Source organism: Somniosus microcephalus, chromosome 24, assembly GCF_052327205.1.
Source record: "Somniosus microcephalus isolate GS21.2 chromosome 24, FLI_Smic_1.0, whole genome shotgun sequence".
Lineage (NCBI taxonomy): Eukaryota > Metazoa > Chordata > Chondrichthyes > Squaliformes > Somniosidae > Somniosus > Somniosus microcephalus.
The window spans coordinates 39,516,546-39,542,835 of record NC_141010.1 but is presented as its reverse complement, the minus strand read 5'-3'; the positions used below and the strand labels follow the sequence as shown (position 1 = coordinate 39,542,835).

Sequence of the window (26,290 nt, the reverse complement as noted above, 5' to 3'; positions counted from 1 at the left end):
GCTGGTTTGAAAGTAAACTACCTAGGTGATGGATAGCCAACATTGTTAATCCTGAGAATCTGAATGATGAGAAGTTGTTCCAGAGTCTAAGGCCGGAATTTTGCCAGCACTCGGGGGGGGGGGGGGGGGGAAAGGCGGGACATCCGGCAAAATCGCAAAGATTGACAGACAGCGGGCAGGAAGCCAACCCGCCTCCAATCAATCTTCCCAAGTGTCGAGTCAGGCTCTTTTTCAATTTTGACACTTCTACTTCGGGCTTCCCGACACCACGCCAGGTAAGTGTGGCGTGTTGTGAATCTGCTGTAGTGTTTCTGCATTGATGACAGCTGCAGAAGTAACGTTAAGGGTCCAATGGTGCACTGGTGAGTTTCAGAGGTAAGAAAATGTTGGGAAATTCATTTTTTAATGCATTTAAACTTTTCTGTAGGTAACAAGTTTTGAATTTTATGTCTAGTCCCACCTCATTGAGAGAACGTCTCTCACCAGTGACAGATCGCTTCTGTAACCTCGCCTGCAGCTGCCATCTGTTCTAGCCTAAGGAGGGAGTCACTGGAGAGCCTGGGTGCAAGGGCTCAGCTTTGTACAGTGATTGTCAGTGTTTGCAGCACCTCAATGCTGTCAAACACGGAGAAATGAGCAGTCAAAAAAAATTGTGCGTGGTCCCTTTATGAAAACCAGTAGATGACAAGTCATCAAATGACATCATCTGATCGGCTTTGTCTTAATTGGCCGGCAAGCCCACAGGACAGGCTTAACAAGGCCAATTGACGCAAAATCGCGTCTGTGGGCCAGATGTAGTTGGGGGCGGGACTGGAACCCGGAAGCCACATGACTCGCTCCCAAGCTGCATCGATTGAGAAAATCGCGGCCAAGGTAGTACAAAACTTTCCAAAAGGATCAGTCACCCTGCCTAGTGTGTTACGCTGGCTCTTGGGTCACGGTTAGGAAAGCCACGAGTGGTAACTCACTTGTCAGTTTAACTGCATCTTTACATTAAAGATGGAGTCCCAGGAAAGCAGCACTCAAACTGAAACCCTCAATCCCTGGGCAGCACCTTCCTGTTTATATGTAATGGCACCACTGCTCCTCAAACTAGCAATGGGCAAGAGAAGACCAGCAGCAGCTCACAAAGATGTGGGTTTCTACATCTTGAGCCTGCAAGTTGCAAGTTTTATACAAAGTATTAACAGCACAGAAATAGGGCATTCTGGCCAACTAGTCCGTGCCGGTGTTTATGCTCCACACGAGCCTCCTCCCACCCCTCTTCATCTAACCCCATCAACATATCCTTCGATTCCTTTCTCCCTCATGCTTATCTAGCTTCCCCTTGAATTCTAGAGAAGCACATGAGGGAGAAAGGAATAGAAAGATATGTTCATGGGGTTAGATGAAGAGAGTAGCATCACCAGAAGTTAGTCATCTATGGCACTCTCACAATGTAAAGATGCTTTAAACCATGCATTCCTGTTGGTGTACATGCGCCCGATGCAGACTGATTAAAAAAAACACAACAAAGAATTCCAGGTCCCCAGTGCTCAGTATAAAAATTCTGACTCACCTCCTCAGCTTTGACAGGAGCCACCGGATCAGTCACTACATCTGTAAAACTGGACAGGCACTGGATTCTGTGCAGCCGGTTCCGCAGGTCAGCATTCTGAGACATGACCTAGGGATGCTCCACAGGTTAATTTCATAAATTAGCCACAAAGGAGTTTAGCTTCAAGACAGGGTTCGGAATAGAGCCTGGATTACCCAAGGCTTCCGATGCAGAGTGGTGTTGGTGACTGGAGGGGTTCCAATCTGCTGGTCAAACTTGGACCGCACATGTGTCTGAAGATAGTACATCCCAAGAAATAACAGTTTGTTTGTGATTTGCAAACTCTCCTCTTCTGAAGATAGTAACTTCTTCCACAAGCACCCAATGCCTTTTCGCACCTCACCAAGTGTTAGACTGTTCAGGCTTACTGTCCAGCCTATTTGACCATGGTTTGGGGATAGGGGGTGGTGCTATCACAACCAAACCCGACCCCATCCTCCAACACGTGCACTTTCCAGCATAGCTTACTAGAGAGCAAAGAGCAGGAACCTGGCTGGCATTCCCTCCCCCTACCCCATAGGTGCTGAGGTCAACCGGCAGCGCCCCTAATGCTCTCCCGATTGCGATCAGATAGCTCAGCACAGATCGAGCTTGGGTCATTTGTTGTGGGCGAGTGCCAGTTCCTCACTGGGTGGTACATTGTGCCCACCATGTCATCGGTGAGGTGTTTATGATGATCAAAGAAGTTGAGAGGGTAGATAGAGAGAAACTATTTCCTCTGATGGGAAAGTCCACAACAAGGGGGCATAACCTTAAAATCAGAGCTAGGCCATTCAGGAGTGATGCCAGAAAGCACTTCTACACACACAAGAGGATAGTGGAAATCTGGAGCGCTCTCCCCCAAAAAGCTGTTGAGGTTGGGGGGTCAATTGAAAATTTCAAAACTGAGATTGACAGATTTTTTTGTTAGGCAAGGTTATTAAGGGTTAGGGAACCAAGACGGGTAACTGGAGTTAAGATACAGATCAGCCATGATTCACCAGACTGATACCTGGGATGGCAGGAATGACATATGAGGAGAGATTGGGTCGATAAGGCTTATATTCACTAGAGTTTAGAAGAATGAGAGCGGATCTCATTGAAACTTATAAAATTCTAACAGGACTAGACAGACTAGATGCAGGAAGGCTGTTCCCGATGGCGGGGGAGTCCAGAACCAGGGGTCACAGTCTAAGGATAAGGGGTAAGCCATTTAGGACTGAGATGAGGAGGAATTTCTTCACCCAGAGAGTGGTGAACCTGTGGAATTCTCTACCACAGAAGGCAGTAGAGGCCAATTCATTAAATATATTCAAGAAGAAGTTAGATATGTTTCGTAAGGCTAAGGGGATCAAGGGATATGGGGAGAAAACAGGGACCGGGTACTGAATTTGGATGATCAGCCATGATCGCACTGAATGGTGGAGCAGGCTCGAGGGGCTGAATGGCGGAGCAGGCTCGAGGGGCTGAATGGCGGAGCAGGCTCGAGGGGCTGAATGGCGGAGCAGGCTCGAGGGGCTGAATGGCCTACTCCTGCTCCTATCTTCTATGTTTCTATGATCTAAGTGAATTGGCGAAACAGGCTCGAGGGGTGCGAATAGCCTACTCCTGTTCCTATGTTCCTTCCTTCAGTTAAGCGGTGGGATATATTCTCTTCTGAATGCAACAATTAACAGAAAATAAATCCTTTAGGTTAACAAAGGAATTCTAAAAAGGAAAAAGCAACAGGAGGAGGTTCCACAGAGGAGGTGTGTGTAGCAGGGTGCTGGTCTGGTGTGGCAAGAAGCTGAGCAAAGAGACAGCCCAAGAGACGATCTCACCTCAGACAAGGTGTTCTTTAGGTTTGTGATCTGATTGGCTGGTGCAGTGGGATCCAGTTCTTGCTCCACCCACATCTGCTTTAGCTTCTCCTTCTCAATTGCGAGGGTGTTGAAGAGGGACTTCAAACTGGCGTGAACTGGAACAAAAAAAAATGAAGTTGTTCACCTTTTAAAACTGAGCACACCCTGTTTATCTTTTCCCTTTTTATATTCACCGGGCAGCCTGCTCAGTCCGTAGATGAACTGTAAGCAGGAGAGTGGGGAAAGGGGTTGGCTTTTCCCTCTGCTGCTTTGAGTGGTTACCCAGACAGTGCATGAGCGCAACCAAGAGACAATCTCTTCTTTCCCCTTACGGCCCCTTTAGAGGCTAGACCCAGCACCTTCGCACAGTGCTGAGATTGGGGAGCAAGAACTGAACAGCATCAAATCTGTGGCACACTATGTTAGTACTCCTAATATGTCTGTGCTTTCTCAATCTTTAAAAGTAACGCCCACACTTTATTGCAACTAGTTCCACTAAGCTTGAAAGAACTGGCATTAATGTAATGCCTTTCATGATCTCATTAAATGGCGGAGCAGACTTGAGGGGCCGAATGGCCTACTCCTGCTCCCATCTTCTATGTTTCTAAATAATTAAACCTCGTGGGAAAGGACAGATTTAAATACATTTTAAAAGAATCCAGTCCAGTGCAGAAGACTAATGTTAAGTGTTGGAATAGGACAGGGAAATGACAAGCAAGTTAGCCCTTCTCAGTTCAGATTGTCTTCTGGCTGGTTTATGGATTTGTTGCCAGTTTGTTTTAAATGAAGATATTAGTTACTTTCCCATGATGATGCTCGTGATCAGTTGATAAATAAGTTTCTTTTTCATATGGACAAGATGGCAAAACATTTGGGCGTGTGTTCAGAAACCTGCCCCACAGAGCAGAGTATCCACAGCCTACAACTGCATTGCGACAGTTGACCGCAAGATTGAATGGGAAGTGTTTACACAAAAGTCTGAGCCAAACTTGCGACACCAGGAAGCAAGGTTAGTGGGCAGGAAGTGCGTGCCCTACAAAGACTACATGGTGAAACCTTCAACCATGGTCAAAACTGCCAGTTGGTATCAGCAAATATTCCAAAAGCCATGCTGGACTCGTGAAAAATCAGCCGTGCGGCCACTCCATTCCCAACTCATGGGAGCTTACAATTAGCATCTGTTAAGGAGTCTGCTTTGCATAGGAACAGGAGTAGACCCAGTCAGCCCCTTGAGCCTGTTCTGCCATTCAATTAGATCATGGCCGATCTGTACCTTACCTCCATTTACCCTCCTTTGTTCCATATCCCTTGATACCCTTACCCAACAAAAATATATCAGTCAGTCTTGAAAGTTTCAATTGACCTCTACAACCTTTACGGGGGAGAGGGTTTCAGATTTCCACTACCCATTGTGTGAAGAAGTGCTTCCTGATTTCATTCCTGAACGGCCTGGCTCTAATCTTAAGATTATTTCCCCTTGTTCTGGATTCCCCCACCAGAGGAAATAGTTTCTCTGTACCTACCCCATGAAATCTTTTTAACATTTTAAACACCTCGATCAAATCACCTCTCAACCTTCTAAACTTAGGGGAATACAAGCCAAGTTTACGCAATTTAACCCTTTAAGTCCTGGTATCATTCTGATGAATCTGCGCTGTACCCCTTCCGAGGCCAAACCTGTATGGACACCGCCATCATTACCTTTCTGCGATACAGAACAGAAATCCTGCTGCAACTGCAAGTAATCTTCTTTTACGGTGAGGGGGACGGAGGTACTTTTCAAGTCCAGGCAGTCCGGCAGGCTAGGAGTGGAAACATGCAACTTCGCAGATTGCATGACATCAGAGGAAGCCTAGAGCAGAACATGTTGGAATACAATAAAAACGGTTCCCCGTCATCATTCAATGGAGATATTCCTGCCTGACATAGCCTGGAGCAGAGTCTGACGAGCATTCACAATCTGGTCAGCAAACAAAACTGGCCCAGACTGTAATCTATAAAACATGGATCATATAACGTGTACTTTCCGATGCGACAGTGGAGGAGCTAGATATAAAGAGATCCTGTGTGCATGTTTTATTTCCACACTGATGATGTTATTAAGTTTGTTATTAAGTCTGTTGCTCTCAGTATAAAAGGTTTCTCTGTATAACCTGCGGCAATGGCTTTAATCCTGCTGTTAGCTTTTATTGCCTCACACTCTGTTTAATAATAGACCTCTATTGCTTTATGAAAATACTGGCAAATTATACAAAAGCAATCGTAATCTCTCAATTGCCAACAGCAGTGTGCAACAAGTCGGAACCCAGGCTTTTTTTCCTGAGGCTTTATGCACACCAATTTCTACACAAAACACAGGGACTTTAATTTAATTTGACCGCGATCAAAATCAACATCCTTTTGCCTGATGCAAATTAGTCGTGCATTGCCTCAGGAAGCCCCTTGCATCCTTCCGGCCCTGTTCTATTTTTCTGTCATTTCAATTCACCGTTCCGTTCCCACTCAAACCTCAGCGTCCGCAGCCTCTTGCAATGTTTCACGGAAGCTCAGCGTAAGCTCGAGGAACAGCACCTCATCTTCCGATTTGGCACTTTACAGCCTTCCGGACTCAATATCGAGTTCAACAATTTCAGATCATAACCTCGGCTCCTATTACATTTTTATATATTTTTTATCCACACCTTTGGTTTGTGCCTTTTTCTTTTTTTTCTCTCCCACATGGCAGCTGTCTCTCATTCTGCCAGCAGATTTCACACTTCATCTAGAGCCATCTTTTGTCTCTTTACCTGTCCTATTACCATCTCGTCTCGCCTTGAATATCTCTTAATGTCTCCTCACCTCTCAGACATTCCCTTTTGTTCTTTCATCCCCTCCCCCATTTCCCAGCCCCCAAACTGGCCTTTTAATCTGTTTCATTTCCTGCTTTTTTCCTCAGTTCTGAAGAAGGGTTTCGACCTGAAACGTTAACTCTGTTTCTCTCTCCACAGATGTTGCCTGGCCTGCTGAGTTTTTCCAGCATTTTCTGTTGTTATTTCGGATTTCCAGCATCCGCAGTATTTTGCTATCGTGTTGCTAACCCAGACTGGACATTAAATCTGGGCCCTTCAGGCTTATGTGGCTCAGTATTACAATACCCGACTGTTAAATACTCTAAACCTCCTTGTGCCACTGTGGAATGGAGAAATCCAGCCGAGAAAGATTGCCTTTTCTCTCCTTCCCCGCCGCACAGGGAGATCTAATCCTTTCTCTTGTATAGCAGTTTTTACAACCTCGGGATATCCCAAAGCGCTTCACAACCGATGAGTTAATTTTAAAAGTCTAGTCACTGTTTCAATGCAAGTAAACACAGGAGCTAGTTTTGTATGCAGCTGGGTCACACAAACAGCAGTGACCAGTTAGTCTGTTTAGATGGTGTGGATTGAGTCAGGAATGTTTGGTCAGGAAACCAGGAGAACTCTCCTGCTCTCCTTCAAAATAATGCCAGGACATCTTTTATGTCCACCTGAACCAGCAGACCTCAGTTTAATATCCCATCTGAAGGGCGGCACCTCCGACAGTGCGGCACTCCCTCAGTCCTGCACTGGAGTGCCAGCCTAGATTATGTGCTCAAGTTCTGGAGTGGGGTTGAACCCACAACCTTCTGACTCAAGAGGCGAGAGTGTGACCACTGAGCCAAATTGATACTACGGCTACTATTACTATTGAATGCCTCATTTAAAAAAAACTTTTACACAGAATACAGGAAACTTTGGTTTATCCGGAGGTTAACTGTCCGGAATGCTCGAGCCACCGGCAAAATTCAGGAGTCGGTTCAGTAAGTTTTTTTTCTTTTCGTTGCTTTTTTTTTCCCCCCCACCAGTCAGGCTCTGCAAGGTCTAGCTAAAGCTGTTGCTTAGCTACAGAGACGCTTGCAAGCTACGGCCAACTGTTTAGAAGCTGTAAGCAACAGGGTTTGTTGCTAGATACGGAGCTCAAAAGCTTCCGTATGTTTTAACATTAGCGCTGGTTTGTCCGGCAGTTTTGATGGGACGGCAACAGCTCGGTCCCGTCGGTGCCGGATATCACAAAGTTTCCTGTAGTGACACCCCACGGAGTTACACATTACAGCAATGAGCATAAAGCGTGTGATCATATTCAGATGACCATTCCCTTCCTCAAATCCTGACATATGGGTTGAAATCAAACCGCGAGATATTGTAACAGACGCATTAACGGGTTTGTATGAAATTCTTATATCTGCTATCTTAATGAAGGCATCAACCCATTTAAAATAAGTAGATTAATTCTCGTAAAAATAGCCGAGGAATGTCATGAGAAATGTTCGCAAGCTTGTTCTTAATATCACACTGTGAATTCAACCCTACAATGTCTTGGAAACAATGCAATGTCATGAACTTAATTTATTCAAAATACAGCAGCACATGGCTCAGAAGATTTAGAATAGATGAGTCGAGTCAGATTTACAATGGTTTTAAATTAGGCACAGACACCCAAAAAACACTAACGCCTCTCCCAGCTGTTGCGGCTTTTTCACTTCAAACTTTACTTTTATTTTGAGCTGTTTATTTTTGACTTTTGTTGATGTACAGGAAACTTTCGATTTACCGGCACCTAAATAACCGGAAATCTCGGTTAACCAGCAAAATTCAGGAGTAGGTTCAGGTAACTTTTATTACTTGCCTTCCTCCATTTGTTGCTGTGCAAGGGTGTGGCTGCAGCTGTTGCTAAGCTACAGAGATGCTTGCAACTTGTGGCCATTGTTCTGAAGCTGGTTTGTTGCTTTAGCTCCGTATCTTTTACTATAGCTTTCGGTTATCCGGAATTTTTGATGAACCGGCACCACGTCGGTCCCGTCCGTGCCGGATAAAAAAAAGTTTCCTGTATAACATCAGTGGCCAACGAAGAAAACAAGATTATTTCCCCAATTTTCTTCCCTCTTCTCCTCTCAAGACATGGCTTCATATTGAACTACTCCCAGGACTTGAGCACAAAATCTAGGCTGATGCTCCAGGGCAGTACTGAGGGAGTGCTGCACTGTCGGAGGTGCTGCCCTTCGGATGAGACGTTAAACCGAGGCCCCATCTGCTCTCTCTCAGGTGGACGTAAAAGATCCCATGGCACTATTCGAAGAAGAGGAGCAGGTGTCCTGGGCCAATATTCAGCCTTCTACCAACATCACTAAAACAAAAGATTATTTAGTCATTTTCACGCTGCGGTTTGTGACGTGCCGTGTCCTGCTGGGCACAAATTGGCTGCTGCGTTTCCTACATTACAACAGTGACTGCACTTCAGAAGTTCTTCATTGGCTGTAAAGAACTTTGGGACATCCTGAGGTCGTGAAAGGTGCTATATAAATGCAAATCTTTGTTTTTCTTTTTATAGTTCTATGGATGCCTGCTGCACCCTCCTCAAAGTGTCCATTCTTAGAATCATAAAAATTATAGCAAAGAAGGAGGCCATTCGGGCCATCATGCCCGCATCAATGCCAGGTCCTCAACTGCAGCGGTCTACTCTAATCCCATTTCCCTGTATCTTTTTATATTCTCCCATTTCAAAAATACTTCTCCTTTTAAGTGATGGTCTTTGTCTCAACAGCCGCTTGCGGTAAAGAATTCCATGTTTAATAACCCTGTGTGAGAAGAATTTTTCTAACATCCTCCTTTGTTCTTCTATTAATAATCCTGAGCTTAGGTCAGGATATGAGAGCGCTCGGGCTGTGAATACTAACAGCCTATTCAACCATAGGAGGGAACTTGGCCTCACCTGACAACTATATGTCTACCGATTGGGAGCTGGAACGTTGAAATGATTTTTCTCTACTCCTCAGCCCAAGGGTCCAGAGGCCAAATGTGGTGCCCTGCTGATTGCGATCAACGAACTCAGCATCAACCTGGAATACTCCTGATTGAGTACGGCAATGGGCAGTGTATTCACAACTAAGCTGAGGGAACTGCAGGAAAGGGAATGTTGATATACAACACACCATCTTGTTCAATTTTCAACACAAAGGCTATATGATCGCTCAAAACAGCTTTACTCTCTCATCCAATCAGGAAGCTCCATTTCTTTCAGCTCACCAATCATTTCCCTCGACTCCTGGACGTTAAAACGTTCGAGTTAAAATTGCTGTCAAAATGGGAGAAAACTGAACTTATGGGATTTGTAAGACCTTTGAGGCATCCTAAAGGGCTCTTCCAATCAGAGTAGAGAGGTGTACAATCCATATTTCAGGCAGTGTTCCCGTCGACCACATTACTGTACCTTGGTCTCATCCTTTGCAAAGCTTTGGGTGCACCATATTTTAGAGGAGCGTTTTTCCTTCTTTGGTTTGTCAGCAAGGAAACCCTGGAATAATACAAAAACTAAAAATATTAAACGGTAAATGCAGCTGATCGATATAACCACAACTTATTTTTACATTCAAAATGCGCTCAGGCTGGGAAACAAGAGACAAGTCGTTCGGCCATTTTAAGTGATTACACAACACTGGACCAACGCTACTCTTTTTAAAAAATACACTAGCGAAAACATTCAAACACAGGCTGGCTCAGACAGAATTCTCAAAATATATTTTATTTAAAAAAAAAAAATGTATTTTCCTTTTTGTTTTTCACCTGCTCTCTCTCTCTCTCTCTCCTTTCCTTAAGGCAGTGATTCCCATACTGTAGTATTGCTCTACAGGCAGCAGCCACTTTCTGGTACCTTGCCATTGTTACTAGTTTCAGCTGTGGCTCAGTGGGTAGCACACTCGCCTCAGAGTCAGAAGATTGTGGGTTCAAGTCCCACTCCAAGGACTGGAGCACAAAAATCTAGGCTGACACTCCAGTGCAGTACTGTGGGAGTGCTGCACTGTCGGAGGTGCGGTCTTTCAGATGAGACGTTAAACCGAGGCCCCATCTGCTCTCTCTCAGTTGGACGTAAAAGATCCCATGGCACTATTTCGAAGAGGAGCAGGGGAGTTATCCCCGGTGTCCTGGGCCAATATTTCTCCCTCAATCAACATAACAGAAGAGTTTATCTGGTCATTATCACATTGTTGTTTGTGGGAGCTTGCTGTGTGCAAATTGGCTGCCACGTTTCCCCACAGTGACTACACTCCAAAAGTACTTCATTGGCTCTAAAGTACTTTGAGACGTCTGGTGGTCGTGAAAGGCACTACAGCATATAGGTGCATTCTTTCTTTATTTATTTATGGGTGACCCTGCACGTGTGCCTCGCTCACACGCATCCTCAGGCAAGGGGTTGCTCCGCAGCATGTCAGAAGCCAGGCATCTGGCCAATTGCACCCCTCCCCAGCCCAGGAACGCTGTGGCACCGCACTGCTGCCGTGGCAAATCAGTCAACTCAATACACACAGAGGGAATTCAACCGGGGACTTTCCTGGTCTGTAAAGCCCAGAGCTAGAGGGGAAGGGGGGGGAACCTCCGAACCGTGGAAACCTTGCACTGATTACGCCATTTCCCCCAGGATTTCCTCCGCTCTTCGGCCGAGGTTACAGCGGAGAAGCAGGAGAACCTCCGCCGAAATTCACCCCCACTGACGTTATCGCAACCTTCCACCATCGATGTCTGCCTTCATTGTTTTATTGCATGGAAACGGCACAGGCACGACAGGCCGAATGGCCTCCTTCTGTGCTGCGTCATTCTTTGAAACCATCCAATACAACTCACGGTTTCTTTTAAATAAAGGAGATTCTCCTTATTTATTAAAATAATACAGCGTAACTGACTGTTTAGAAGAATGTAGCAATTTCCCTCAGGATCTGTATTGAAACCAAACCCATATTAACAAAAGGTTCCTCTCTCTCTCTCCCCGAGAGGTGGGGAACTATGTAATAACGCGCTCTGATCAGATGTGTTTCCTTGATGATATATTAATTATAATTGAAGCACGGGATTCCAAAACAAGCCATCTGCTTTTAATTTCATGCAATTAATCCCAATTTTGTTCATACAAGAACCCATTTTAAAATCCCATGTTTCTGGTTTAAATCATTTACAGCCACAACTAACCTGAATTTTACACAGAAGCAAGTCTTCGCACATCCAGCCTAAGCATCAAATGCCTCATCACGAGCTCTATTAATATTGCATGTGAATTCGATTTCCTCACGCTTGTTTCGTAACATTGCCACAAGCTTTCCTTTTAAACGTCACTTCTCATTTACTCAGTTTCCGTATAATCAACTTCCCCCCCACCCCGCCAGACGTGCATCTCTCCTCCTGTCCTGAAGCCACTGTATCTTGCCGAGACGCTGATTCACAGGCACCAGCGTCTCTCTGGTATCTCACCTTTTACGCGAGACTCGGTGAAGTTTCAGCAGAGATCTGACTGTGGCAGGCATCGCAGTCCTGTCCAATCCTGCTCTCGCCCAATGTCTGTACAGGTACTCCTTCCAGCAGGGGTCAGCACAGAGTGATTAGAAGAGGGATCCCTGGCTAATTTCTCTGATTTCTGAGGTGAATTTTAACACACCTACTGCTGCAATTGTTGGTGATGCGCCTCAATAACTTCAAGACTCAAAGTTAACTGAATAAAACAAGGCTTTTATTAGCAAAGAAAGATGCCGGTGTCTTCACCTAGCGTTCTGCTGCAAGACAAGCCTGGGCTTGTCTTAAGTAGGGCCAGGTAATGGGCAGAGCCGACACAGCCAATGGGGAGAAAGGGGGCGGTGCACTATATACAATACAAGGTAAAAACACAGGAGCAGGCAATACAATATGTGTAGTTAAATACAGAGTCTGATGAATGACATATTTCATCACATTCACCCCTTCTACAGATTTAGTCTGTCTGGGGGTGTGATAGTCCTCTGTGACCGACATAACGGTTGCGGTGCCGCGGGTGCCGGCTGGGTGTCCCGGGTGACCTCCTGGGTCTCTGCCGGGGGCGCCACCGGGGTTGTTGAAGGAGTAGGTGGTGGGGGTACCGTTGGCTGGTGTTCTTCCGGGGGTGATGAAAGAATAGCGGGTGGAGTGGGTGGGTAATAGTTGTTGTGGTTGTTGTTGTTGTAGTCGTTGTTGCTGTTGTTACCGGCTGGGGCGAGGTCTTTTATGGACACAGTGTCCTCCCGTCCGTCGGCGTGCCGGACATACGCATATTGTGGGTTGGCGTGGAGCAGGTGCACTACGCATATTGTGGGTTGGCGTGGAGCAGGTGCACTGGCTCCACGAGAGGGTCCGTCTTGTGGCCCCTCACATGCTTCCGCAAAAGTACCGGACCTGGGGTGGAGAGCCATGACGGTATGGATACGCCCGAGGTGGATTTCCGGGGAAACACAAACATTAGCTCATGAGGCGTGCCATTAGTGGCGGTACACAATAGTGACCGTATTGAGTGGAGCACATCTGGGAGGACTTCCTGCCAGCGGGAGATAGGGAGGCCCTTGGTCCTTAGAGTTAGGGTGACTGCCCTCCATACTGTCCCGTTCTCTCGCTCCACCTGACCGTTACCCCGGGGGTTGTAGCTGGTGGTACGGCTCGTGGCAATCCCCTTGGACAGCATGTACTGGCGTAGCTCTTCACTCATGAAGGACGCCCCCCTATCCATGTGGATATAGCTTGGCATACCGAACAGACAGAACAGGCTGTTGAGGCATTTAATGACTGTGGCGCTGGTCATGTCTGGGCAGGGGAAGGCGAATGGGAAACGGGAGTATTCGTCCACAATGTTCAGGAAGTAAACATTGCGGTCGACGGACGGGAAGGGGCCCTTGAAATCTAAGCTAAGCCGCTCAAAGGGCCGTGTAGCTTTGATTAGGTGGGCTCGATCAGGGCGGTAGAACCGAGGCTTGCACTCAGCGCAAGTGCGGCAGTTCCTGGTCAGGGACCGAACTTCCTCAATCGAGTAGGGTAAGTTGCGGGACTTTATGAAGTGGAACAGCCGTGTGACCCCTGGGTGGCAGAGGTCGTTGTGGAGGGTCTGTAGCCGATCCCCGGTGGCACACATCCCTCGTGAGGGCGCGTCGGGGGATTCGTTAAGGGCCCCCGGCCGGTATATGATGTCGTACTCGAAGGCGGAGAGCTCGATCCGCCACCTAAGAATCTTATCATTTTTAATCTTCCCCCTCTGTTTATTATTGAACATAAACACTACCGACCGCTGGTCGGTATGTAGGGTGAAGCGTTTGCCGGCTAAGTAGTGCCGCCAGTGGCGCACTGCCTCCACGATGGCTTGGGCCTCCTTTTCCACGGAGGAGTGTCTGATCTCGGGCCCCTGGAGGGTCCTCGAGAAGAAAGCTACGGGCCGCCCCGCCTGGTTGAGGGTGGCCGCCAAGGCAAAGTCAGACGCATCACTTTCCACTTGAAAGGGAGTGTTCTCGTCCACTGCCTGTAGCGTGGCCCGCTCAATATCCTGCTTAATGCTTTTGAAGGCAGCATGGGCCTCAGCAGGGAGCGGGAAAGAGGATGCTTTCAAGAGGGGGCGGGCTTTATCGGAGTAGTTAGGGACCCATTGGGCATAGTACGAGAATAACCCCAGGCACCTTTTCAGGGCTTTGGGAGTGTTGGGCAGGGGGAGCTCCCGTAGGGGGTGCAATCGGTCGGGGTTTGGTCCGATTTCTTCATTCTCCACCACGCTGCCTAGTATGCAGAGGCGCGTGGTGTTGAAAACGCACTTGTCCTCGTTGTAGGTGAGGTTGAGTTTTTGTGCGGTTTTCAGAAACCTCGCGAGGTTTGAGTCGTGGTCCTGTTGGTTGTGGCCGCAGATGGTGACGTTGTCGAGATAGGGGAAGGTTGCCTGCAAGTGGTGGTCATCGACCATGCGGTCCATCTCCCTCTGAAAGACCGAGACCCCATTCGTCACCCCAAAGGGGACTCTGAGGAACTGGTAGAGGCGTCCGTTTGCCTCGAAGGCGGTGTACGAACGGTCCTCTGGTCTGATAGGGAGCTGGTGGTACGCTGACTTGAGGTCGATGGTGGAGAACACCCGGTATTGGGCGATTTGGTTCACCATCTCGGATATGCGGGTAGGCGTCTAGTTGGATATAGATGTTGACTGTTTGACTATAGTCAATCACCATCCGCTTCTTCTCGCTACCCCTCACCACCACCACTTGGGCACGCCACGGGCTGTTGCTGCGTTCAATAATGCGCTCCTTCAGGAGCCTGTCTACCTCGGTCGCGATAAACCGCCTGTCCTCCCAGCTGTACCTCCTGCTTTTGGTCGCTATTGGCCGGCAGTTAGGGGTAAGGTTCGCGAATAGCGAAGGTGGCTTTACCTTCAGGGTAGCCAGACCGCACACTGTGAGGGGCGGCTGGGTCCCACCGAAATTGAGCGTGATGCTTTGGTGGCGGCACCGAAAATCCAGGCCCAAGATCACGCTCACACATAAATCCTTCATAATTAACAGTTTAAAATTATTATATACAGTGCCTTTAACGGACAATCGTACCGCGCAGTAACCCGCAATAGTCGATATCTGGGTTTTGTCGGCCATAGAGATCGTGCCCTGAGTAGGGACTATAGTTAGCGAGAGTCGTTGTACCAGATCAGGGTGAATGAAGCTCTCCGTGCTCCCGCTGTCAATTAAACATTTAACCTTGCACCCGTTTACCTCGATGTCCACCATCGATTTGGATAGTGGGTGCGGTCTGGACTGGTCCACTGTGATCGACGCCACTGTAGGGCCCTGATCGGGACAAGATGGTGGGCCACACGAGGCCGGGTAAGATGGCGTCCACGATGTCTGCTCGCGAGATGGCGGACCCCACGAGGTCGGACAAGATGGCGTCCAAGATGGCCGCTCCCACGGCGGTGGCGGTTTTGCCTGCGGGGTTCCCTCTGCACACCTTCCCAAAGTGCCCCTTCTTACCGCACTTACAGCAGGTGGTGCCTTTTGCCGGGCACAGGTTCCTGGTGTGCTTCGGCTGCCCGCAGGAGTAGCATTTGGGGCCCCGATGCGTCGCGGCGGCCGTAGGGCTTCTGGGGGGAGAGCAGGGCCCCGACGGTGTTGGGCTACCGGGCGGGGAAGCAGAGGCGGCGTGGGCCGCGCGGCCTGACGAGTAGGAGTCAGAGTTCTTCTGAGCCACATCCAGCGATCGTGCTGTGTCCACAGCCTGTGTCAGATCTAGGCCCGTTTTCTCTAGCAGTCTCTGCCGGATGTAATTAGAGCTAAGGCCTGCGATAAAGGCATCCCGAATAAGCTCGTCTGTGTATACCGTGGCTTTCACGTCTTTGCATTTGCAGTCTTTGCCAAGCACTTTTAGGGTGACTAGAAAGTCCTCTAGCGACTCTCCGGGTCGCTGTGTGCAGGTAGCAAGCAGGTGCCTGGCGTACACCTCGTTGGTAGGCCGCTGATAGTGGGCCTTTAGAATGTTGCAGGCATCCAGGTAGGTGGCGGCGTCTTGGATGAGTGGAAAAACCCGGTGGCTTACCCGATTCTGCAGGATCCCGAGTTTCACATCTCCAGTGGCTTTAGAGGCTGTGACGGCTTCGGAGTTGGCCATAAAAAATTCCAAGCACTGGAACCAGTGTCCAAACCGTGCTGATGCATCCGGGTCCAAATCCAAGCATTCCGGTTTCAAAAGTTGATCCATTGTTAAAAGTTTGCTAATAAAATTGATGCGCCTCAATAACTTCAAGACTCAAAGTTAACTGAATAAAACAAGGCTTTTATTAGCAAAGAAAGATGCCTGTGTCTTCACCTAGCTCCACCTAGCGTTCTGCTGTTCTGCTGCAAGACAAGCCTGGGCTTGTCTTAAGTAGGGCCAGGTATGGGCGGAGCCGACACATCCAATGGGGAGAAAGGGGGCGGTGCACTATATACAATACAAGGTAAAACACCGGAGCAGGCAATACAATATGTGTAGTTAAATACAGAGTCTGATGAATGACATATTTCATCACAGTTGGGATCAGCTAATTCAGTCCAGACTGGGACCTAGGACCTTCCTGCCCCAGTACAATAAGACAGTGCATTTAGAGTTGGAGCAGGGAAAGAGCGATCAGAAACTTAAAAAAAAAAAAAATAGGTAATTCATCTCATGGCATGGCTTTAAGCCCTTAAACTAGGGTGACCATCCATCCCCAGATGAAGGGCTGTGGCCCTGGTCAAACAACGTCCCCAGTTCAGGAAACACGTCCCCGAATACGCACGGGTTCCAATCAGGAGCCACGTGACCCCGAGCTGTCCAGCGGTTGGTCAATAAAGAGGGCGGGGCTGTGCAGCGGGCCAGGTTCCGATTGGTGGGAGGGATGTCAATCTCCTGCTTTCAACCAGTAAAAGGGGTAGACTCACCAAGGGACTTTAATTCATGCAGAGATGTGTGGTCGCAGTACGCACGCTGCGCCCCTCCACCCTCCCAAACCTCCAGATAGTCCTGTGAAATTCGGTTGAATACAAATTGGCCCCGGAGCCAAAATGTCCGGGTAACGGGGGCCGCTGGTAGCCAGACTACAACAGAAAGCGCTGGAAAACTCAGCAGGCCAGGCAACATCCGTAGAGAGAAAGAGAGTCAACGTTTCGGGTTGAAACCCTTCTTCAGAACTGAATTGTCTTCTGAAGAAGGGTTTCGACCCGAAACATTGACTCTGTTTCTCTCTCCACGGATGTTGCCTGGCCTGCTGAGTTTTTCCCAGCGCTTTCTGTTGTTATTTCGGATTTCCAGCATCCGCAGTATTTTGCTATCGTATTACTGTCTGCACCCTCGTGTGTTCTTGCTGTTATTGGACTCAAACCGTACAATATTTAAGTAACTATTTTTTCTATCCCGACTTTTTCAACCCAATTACAATTTTTTTCAATCTCAAATGTGCTGCCTTTGGCTCCTTCCTAATCGTACCAAGGTGACTCTCCAATGCCTTATTCCGAACGAAGTCAAAACCGTCGCTCCTTTGTGTTCTCAGCCTCTGTTTATTTCTCTAAATCCACTGATTGACAAACGGTCCCAAGTGGAGGAACAGGAGGAGAGGGAACACACACACATTACAGGAACTATGGGCCTCCACTTCACCACCTGGCTCGGTCTGAGTAATATCTTTGTTCCATACCTGAGTGTCACATATGACGGGTGCCGAGTGAACCCTATCCACCACCTCGAGCTTCTGCAGGAGTTTATTCAGCTCTCCCAGGTTTGACTGACACTGACTGAGATCTGAAAAAATTAAAAGATTGCAGAACAGACAAGATTTAGAAACAAGTTAAATATGCTGTGTATGGACACTTTCCTCCAGGGCTCATTGTTGAAAGCCCAGACAGAGGAAATTGCTTTTTCTGACAGAACGCTGGATGATGATGAACACTGGATGATGGTGTGTTACAACACGCTCCCCTTGCCCTTTGGGATCTGAACCTGTATTGGATGTGACAAAGGTTTCCCCATTGCTTTTCCTCCCAGCTCCCCTGAAGGCACCAAATGATGCTCGAGTATGGTTTCCTAGGCGCTGGCAGCCCAATTACGAGGTCAATCTTCACGCGCGAGCCCAGGTAGAGAGTACGCATCAGCGGGTTATCCAACTGCATCAAAGCGATCGCAGTCCTGTCCTGTCCTCCCCATGCATACACTTTCCAGTAATGGACCACTAGACAGAGATCAGGAAGCCTAGAAAATGTTTCGCATTCCCGAGCCCACAGATACAGAGGTCAACTGTGCCACCATTTCCACTTCAGCCCAAACCAGGGTTTGAAGCTGGGACTAACTCATGCATATGGCTCAGTGCACCTACTCACAGAGCTCAGGGGTGGGATACCGCAGGTCTCTCAATCTGAAACAGAAACAGACTAAACCGGATATACCAAACAGAGTGGTTAATCTGACTTTTCCACTTTCAGATGCTGAACAGTCCTGATGTGTATTGCCAGAGTTTTGACCTCTCTCTTTTTATTCTCTTTATCTGACCACTCTCAACTTTTACAGTAGAGGTGAAAACCCCAAGCGTCTTTTAACAAGCAGCTCGATGCTGTAATGGAGGAGCACAGAGGTGGGGTGCATTCTCTCTGGATGAATGAGCTGATTGCCGTTCCTATTTTGTGAAAAAGGTGCAGATTTTTTTTTTTAAATAAAAAAAAAGTGTACACCTATAAATCCGAGGCAAATTAAATGCAAATAGTCTAACTAACCTTTAGCACACTGGTCCCATTCCCCAGACTGCTGCAACCACGCTGCGGTCGCTGGTTGCCCACTCGCAGATGCCGAAAGGAGGTGACCACTGCCTTTAAAAATGTCTCGACTGCAGGAGTCACTCTTTTGTGCCTAAACAATAAGATAATGACAACTCTTTATTGTCTCCACAGGAACAGAGCAAAAAAAACACACCGAAGTTTGTTTGCATACCAGGTGGAGCACTTTGCAAACGACAAAAAAAATGGGCTGTGTGTCACTGGCTCAGATGTCTGCACAAGCACACGATTAACAGGAGCAGCTGGAGAGTTTTGGCTAGCCTTCTGGTGCCTCGCCCGAATCATGTGTGACCCGGTCATTCTGCCAGTGATTGCCAAGATACGGGGGGGGGGGGGGCGGGGGGAGAGAGAGATCTACAGCACCCGGCCTCACCCTATATGAATCCAAGGTTAAATTCCTCCTCTATGCAGATGACCTGGTTCTGCTGTCACCAACTAAGGAGGGTCTACAGCAGAACCTGGATCTGCTGGAGTCGTACTGCCAGACCTGGGCCCTGACAATAAATCCCCAAAAAACCAAAGTCCTTGTGTTCCAGCAAAGATCCAGACATCAGGGACCCAAAATAAATTTCACACTAGGAACAACCAAAATTGAACAAACCACTAACTACACATACTTGGGCTTAAAAATCAGTTCTTAAAAATCAGTTCTATGGGAAATTTTCATCTGGCTATGAATGAACTGAAAGAGAAAGCAAGAAGGGCTTTCTATGCCATTAAAAAATCAATCCAAATAGAAATCCCAATTAGCATTTGGCTCAACATTTTTAAATCAGTAATTGAACCAATTGCACTCTATGGCAGTGAGGTGTGGGGACCGCTAACACAACAAGAATTTGCAAAATGGGACAAACACCCAATTGAGATCCTACATGCAGAATTCTGTAAAAGTATCCTCCGGACTCAAAGGAAAACCGTAAACAATGCATGCAGGGCAGAACTAGGCCAATATCCATTAATAATCACTATCCAAAAAAGAGCCACCAAATTTTGGAAACACCTAGAAATGAGCAACTCCCACTGCTATCATTACGACGCCCTGAAATGCCAAGAGAGAACCATAAAGAAGAATACCCTCAGTCAACTAGTCCTGGGACTCAGTGAAGTAACTACAAACAATAACCAGCCCCAGGACAGTGACAGCGTAACACAAAGAATTCGACCCAACACAATCGTCGCTAAGCAAAAGGAAAAATATCTGTCATATTGGGCAGAAACAACAAAAACCCAAAGCAAACTCAATTGCTACTTGGCCCTAAACAGACAATACAACATGGCTGATTACCTGGCCATGGTAAAGGATAGCAAACTTAGAAAAACCTTGACAATGTACAGACTTAGTGATCGAAAAAGGTAGACACAGGCAGACCCGGCTACCAAGAGAGGACAGGATATGCTCTCACTGCAGTCAGGGAGTGGTGGAGACAGAGATGCACTTCCTCACAGCTTGTAGAAAATATCAGGGCATAAGGGAGAATTTCTACCCAAAATTGATAAAAAATATGCCCGGAATTCAGAAATTTGAATGACGACCAAAAATTCGCATACCTACTAGGAGAAGAGAGAAATTGTGTAACCTTAGCGGCACACTATGTTACAGCTTGCCATAAACAGAGGGACAACCACTAAATATAAGAAAAGAGTATATACACTCAGGGATATATCTGTTAATACACTGTATGGATAGATCTGTATTTTTGCGAACAACCATGAATGTTTTTCGATGCTTTGGCAACATAAGATGTACCTTGTCATGCCAATAAAGCGATTTGAATTGAATTGAGAGAGGAAGAAGGGGGGGGGGGGAAAGAGAGAGAGAGAAAGGGGGGGGGAGAGAAAGGTGGGGGAGAGAAAGGGGGGGGGAGAGAAAGGGGGGGGGAGAGAAAGGGGGGGGGAGAGAAGGGGGGGGGAGAGAAAGGGGGGGGGGAGAGAAAGGGGGGGGGAGAGAAAGGGGGGGGAGAGAAAGGGGGGGGGGAGAGAGAAAGGGGGGGGGAGAGAGAAAGGGGGGGAGAGAGAAAGGGGGGGGAGAGAGAAAGGGGGGGGAGAGAGAAAGGGGGGGGAGAGAGAAAGGGGGGGGGAGAGAGAAAGGGGGGGGAGAGAGAAAGGGGGGGGAGAGAGAAAGGGGGGGGAGAGAGAAAGGGGGGGGAGAGAGAAAGGGGGGGAGAGAGAAAGGGGGGGAGAGAGAAAGGGGGGGAGAGAGAAAGGGGGGGAGAGAGAAAGGGGGGAGAGAGAAAGGGGGGGAGAGAGAAAGGGGGGGAGAGAGAAAGGGGGGGAGAGAGAAAGGGGGGGAGAGAGAAAGGGGGGGAGAGAGAAAGGGGGGGAGAGAGAAAGGGGGGGAGAGAGAAAGGGGGGGGAGAGAGAAAGGGGGGGAGAGAGAAAGGGGGGGAGAGAGAAAGGGGGGGAGAGAGAAAGGGGGGGGAGAGAGAAAGGGGGGGAGAGAGAAAGGGGGGAGAGAGAAAGGGGGGGGAGAGAAAGGGGGGGGAGAGAAAGGGGGGGGAGAGAAAGGGGGGGAGAGAAAGGGGGGGGAGAGAAAGGGGGGGGAGAGAAAGGGGGGGGAGAGAAAGGGGGGGGAGAGAAAGGGGGGGGGAGAGAAAGGGGGGGGGGGAGAGAAAGGGGGGGGAGAGAAAGGGGGGGGAGAGAAAGGGGGGGGAGAGAAAGGGGGGAGAGAGAAAGGGGGGGGAGAGAGAAAGGGGGGGAGAGAGAAAGGGGGGGGGAGAGAAAGGGGGGGGGGAGAGAAAGGGGGGGGAGAGAGAAAGGGGGGGAGAGAGAAAGGGGGGGAGAGAGAAAGGGGGGAGAGAGAAAGGGGGGGAAGAGAGAAAGGGGGGGGAAAGAGAGAAAGGGGGGGGAAAGAGAGAAAGGGGGGGGAAAGAGAGAAAGGGGGGGGAAAGAGAGAAAGGGGGGGGAAAGAGAGAAAGGGGGGGGGAAAGAGAGAAAGGGGGGGGAAAGAGAGAAAGGGGGGGGAAAGAGAGAAAGGGGGGGGAAAGAGAGAAAGGGGGGGGGAAAGAGAGAAAGGGGGGGAAAGAGAGAAAGGGGGGGAAAGAGAGAAAGGGGGGGAAAGAGAGAGAAAGGGGGGGAAAGAGAGAGAAAGGGGGGGAAAGAGAGAGAAAGGGGGGGAAAGAGAGAGAAAGGGGGGGGAAAGAGAGTAAGGGGGGGAAAGAGAGTAAGGGGGGGGAAAGAGAGTAAGGGGGGGAAAGAGAGTAAGGGGGGGGAAAGAGAGTAAGGGGGGGAAAGAGAGTAAGGGGGGGGAAGAGAGAGAAAGGGGGGGGAAAGAGAGAGAAAGGGGGGGGAAGAGAGAGAAAGGGGGGGGAAGAGAGAGAAAGGGGGGGGGGAAGAGAGAGAAAGGGGGGGGGAAGAGAGAGAAAGGGGGGGGGGGGAAGAGAAAGGCCGACAGAACAACCTTGTATTTCTATTGCGCCTTTCACGACCTCAGTATGTCCCAAAGCGCTTTACAGTCAATGAAGTACTTTTTGAAGTGTAGTCACTGTTGTAAGTGTTGGAAACGTGGCAGCCAATTGGCCCACAGCAAGATCCCACAAACAGCACTGTGATAACGACCAGATAATCTGTTTTTCCAGTGAGGTTTGTTGACCATGGAGTGCATCGCAAGTCGGATCGTGCCTTCACATGTGGACCTTGCAACAGGAGCTGATGGATAGTAAACGGGCTGGGGGTGGGGGGAGGGAGGCGGAGGCTCGACTGATTTTTCTGCCTCCAACTCCAACTGCAAAGCCTTCAGCGTCACGCTGGCTGAGCTCAGCTGACACAGCACAGATCAGCGATCGAACTTTAGTACGCCAGGCAATGTATTAACGGCTGCAACTACATCTTGTCCTTTACCTGAAGTAGATGTAGCAACCTCAAATGTAGCAAAAAACACCCAAGGCTCTTCTCACGATTGAGTGGGAGGGAAAAACAAATACTGAATGGGAGAAGTAAAGGCAAAGTCAAAGCCTTGGGTTTTAAGGCGGTTTTTGAAGGTGCGGAGAGTGCAGCGAGATGGTGGGGGATTAGGAAGAGAACTGGTGAGTCAGGATGGAACGGTGCTCAGTACAGGATAGGGTGCAGGTGGAGGAGTGCTGCACAGGGAGCCAGCGAGGAAAGCACTGAAGAAATCAAGCCTGAAGGTAACAAAGGGCAGCTGGGAGATTGTGGAGCAATGGAGGCGAGGGACAGATTGAAACTGAAGAGTCTAGAACTAGGGGGTCATCATCTCAGGATAAGGGGTCAGCCATTTCGGACGGAGATGAGGAGGAATTTCTTCACTCACAGGGTGGTGAATCTTTGGAATTCTGTATCCCAGAGGGCTGTGGAAGCTCAGTCGTCGAGTATATTCAAGACCAAGATCGATAGATTTTTGGATACTATGGGGATAGGGTGGGAAAGTGGAGTTGAGGTAGAAGATCAGCCATGATCTTATTGAATTACATAGGATATACGGCACAGAAACAGGCCATTCGACCCAACCAGTCCATGCCGGTGTTTATGCTCCACACGAGCCTCCTCCCGTCTTTCCTCATCTAAATCCATCAGCGTAACCCTCTATTCCCTTCTCCCTCATATGCTTGTCCAGCCTCCCCTTAAATGCATCTTAACTATTCGCTTCAACCACTCCCTGTGGTAGCGAGTTCCACATTCTCACCACTCTTTGGGTAAAGAAGTTTCTTCTGAATTCCCTATTGGATTTCTTGGTGGCTATCTTATATTGATGGCCTCTAGTTATGCTCTTCCCCACAAGTGGAAACATTCTCTCTGTATCCACTCTATCAAAACCTTTCATAATTTTAAAGACTTGTATTAGGTCACCCCTCAGCCTTTTTTCAAGAGAAAAGAGACCCAGCCTGTTCATCCTTTCCTGATATGTATACCCTTGCATTTCTGGTATCATCCTTGTAAATCTTCTCTGCACCCTCTCCAGTGCCTCTATCGTTTTTGGCAGAGCAGGCTCGAGGGGCCACGTGGCATACTCCTGCGCCAATTTCTTATGAAACAGGCAACACTGCGGAAGTCTGCAATTTGTTTTTGCTGCCTAGGTTATGAGGTTTGGAGCTCAGCTCAGGATCAGACTGTGCACCATTGTGAGGAAGGGAGGGGTGACAAAGGGGTACAGTTTCTGGGTCCCTTGGATTGCGCTCCCCCTCCCCCGGCTCTAACCAACCCAACCCAGATGTCTTTAGTTTTGACGGTGTTAAGCCAGAGAAGTTTCCGTAACGTGATTTTCCACATTATGCCATGACGGAGCTCTGGGTACAAGACCACAATGAGAACTGAAGATGAACACATCCAAGGGAATGGACGTGCAGTTACAATACATACCTTGCTGCACAGAGGTGCGATGGTACTGGCCGACAGGAAGTCTGCTGTCGGAGAGATGGAAAAGCTGTATCCGTTTGCTCCATATGGAACTTTGACGGGGTCACCTTTCAGGAACAGTCGGTGATAGCAGAGCTTGGACACCCAGGTGCTGAAGACTTCCTGAGATTTCACCTGCAACAACACAACAAACATCACGTCTACTTTTTTCCCCACCATTAGAATAAAGTGTTGTCACTTTCACCCACAGAGTTCACCAGTGTCAGCGTTAAAAGCCCAATTGTTTCTACTGAATTTGCACCTTTGCATGGTAGAGCAGTTTGTTTGAGACCTGAGCAAACTACAGGAAACTTTGGTTTATCCGGAGGTTGTATGTCCGGAATACTCAATCTAACGGCAAAAATCAGGAGCCGTTTTCTGTAAGTTTTTTTAGATCTCGTTCTTTTTTTTCCCCCCAGTCAGCCACTGCAAGGTCTGTAGCTATAGCAACAGCTTCAGCTACAGACGCTTGCAGCTGCAGCCGACTCTTTAGAAGCTGTTGCTAAGCAACAGTGTTTGTTGTCAGATACGGAGATGAAAACCTCCGTATGCTTCAACATTAACTTTGTATGTCCAGCAGTTTTGATAGAGCGGCAACACGCCGGTCCCGTCAGTGCCGGATATCACAAAGTTTCCTGTACTTCACTGTAACTGGACAATTACACAGTAATTTTCTTTTTAAAAAACTACAGATTAGACAAGCAGCAGTTATACTGAGCATTGTACTTGATGCGCTATCAATTACTCATAAAAGACTGAGAGTTAGAAGAGTAACTAAAGGCTTTTATTAACAACAGAATGGAGGTCTGCCTCGAGTGGTCGACCGGTCCAGGATACAAAGGGCTGGGGAGCAGTCACCTTTATACTAGGACCTGTGGGAGGAGTCAGCCGAGGCATGTCCAGGCATGTACACAGTGGAATACAAACAGGAATACAAACAGTGGTTTACCACAGTACTGTCCCAGTGAGTCTCACTGACTTTCACTTTACAGATCATAGAATCTTCTTCTTCTTCTTCGGCAGTCCGTCGGGAACCGAGGATGTCTTGCTTCCACGTTAAAAATGAGTTTGCAGGTGACTGATGAGTCCAATCATAGAATAACAGGCCATTCAGCCCATCATGCTCTTTGGTAGAGCTATCCAATTAACCCTGCTCCCCTGCACTTTCCTCATAGCTCTGTAATTTTGTTTTCCCTTCAAGTGTTTGTCCAATTCCCTTTTGAATGTTACTATTGAATCTGCTTCCACCACCCTTTCAGGCAGTGCATTTCAGGTCACAACAACTCGCAGATTCAATCATAACTTTTAAAAGGGAATTGAATATATTCTTGAAAAGGTAAAATTTGGAGGGCAATGGGGAAAGAGCAGGGGAGTGGGACTAATTGGATAGCTCTTTCAAAGAGCTGGCACAGGTACGATGGGCCGAATGGCCTCCTGTGCCATACGATTCTACGAAATCAGGGCTTCACGACAGACAGCAATAGAGACAGAGACATCGAACTGGGGGGGATGTTAGGAGGCCGTTAAAGATGGGAGCGGTAAAATTCCAAACTCAATTATGCTAAATCCCAGCGCCCGGAAACAGCCTTAAAAAGGAGGCAATGGAGAAGGGTCAAAGACAAATTTAGCATCAATATCAGGAAGGTCTTCCTGCAAAGACAGTGAACATCCTCATGTGGAATACCCTTCAGCTTAGGGCAGTAGTGGCTCAAATCTGGGAATTATTTAAAAGATAGTTGGATGCTGTGAATGGCTGTGGGTGGAAAGAGTAGGCTTTGCTGAGTGGATGAGCCACGATGAGCTGAATGATCTTCCTCACCTTGCGATGATAAGCACACAGGAAATTGCACCAACGCAGAGACTGTCTACAACTGTTAATACAGCACTTCGTACATCAATTTTAAACATCTTGTCCACACTAAAAATAGCTAAGAACCCTGTAAACTACCACCAAAAGAATATTCCCAACCTAAATCAGAGGACCCAAATATTTTCCAACTGTTGAACTATGGTTTGGTATCAATTCCTTTCATGCCTCACTGAATAAAATGTTATTCGTGCAAACTTCCATTACTTTCAAAAACAAAATTACGCCTTTATAGATGAGGAAATTATTTGGGGACATTCCTCACCGCATCCAAGACACTAAATCGTGGAGTACAGTTCTACAGGCACTAGCTGCCCTCTGGTAACCTCATCCAAGTGACCGTTTATCATGTGTGCCTGCCCAGGAAAGGCTACTCACCAATGGGGAGTATTACAGCCACGGGCAGTCCTGTCTTCACCCAACATTCTCACACAGTTTAGACAGTTAATTGGGCGGCCCCCCCGAACCCAGAGTCAAAAGTAGCGTCTCTTCCGTTGCCCCAGTTCAGATCAGTGAACAAAGCGCAGAACAGGGATCAA

The 26,290-nt window shown here is 48.1% G+C and overlaps 1 protein-coding gene across 1 annotated transcript in view; it reads right to left on the bottom strand.

Annotated features, from left to right (window-relative positions):
• The window catches only part of osbpl7 (oxysterol binding protein-like 7), a 102,611-nt gene that overhangs the window by 34,487 nt on the left and 41,834 nt on the right, over positions 1-26,290 (bottom strand). Inside the window, 7 exon segments of the mRNA XM_085966547.1 lie at positions 1,559-1,666; positions 3,397-3,533; positions 5,119-5,269; positions 9,679-9,762; positions 17,407-17,510; positions 18,476-18,608; positions 23,849-24,019. Coding sequence (XP_085822673.1) covers positions 1,559-1,666; positions 3,397-3,533; positions 5,119-5,269; positions 9,679-9,762; positions 17,407-17,510; positions 18,476-18,608; positions 23,849-24,019 — 888 coding nt within the window.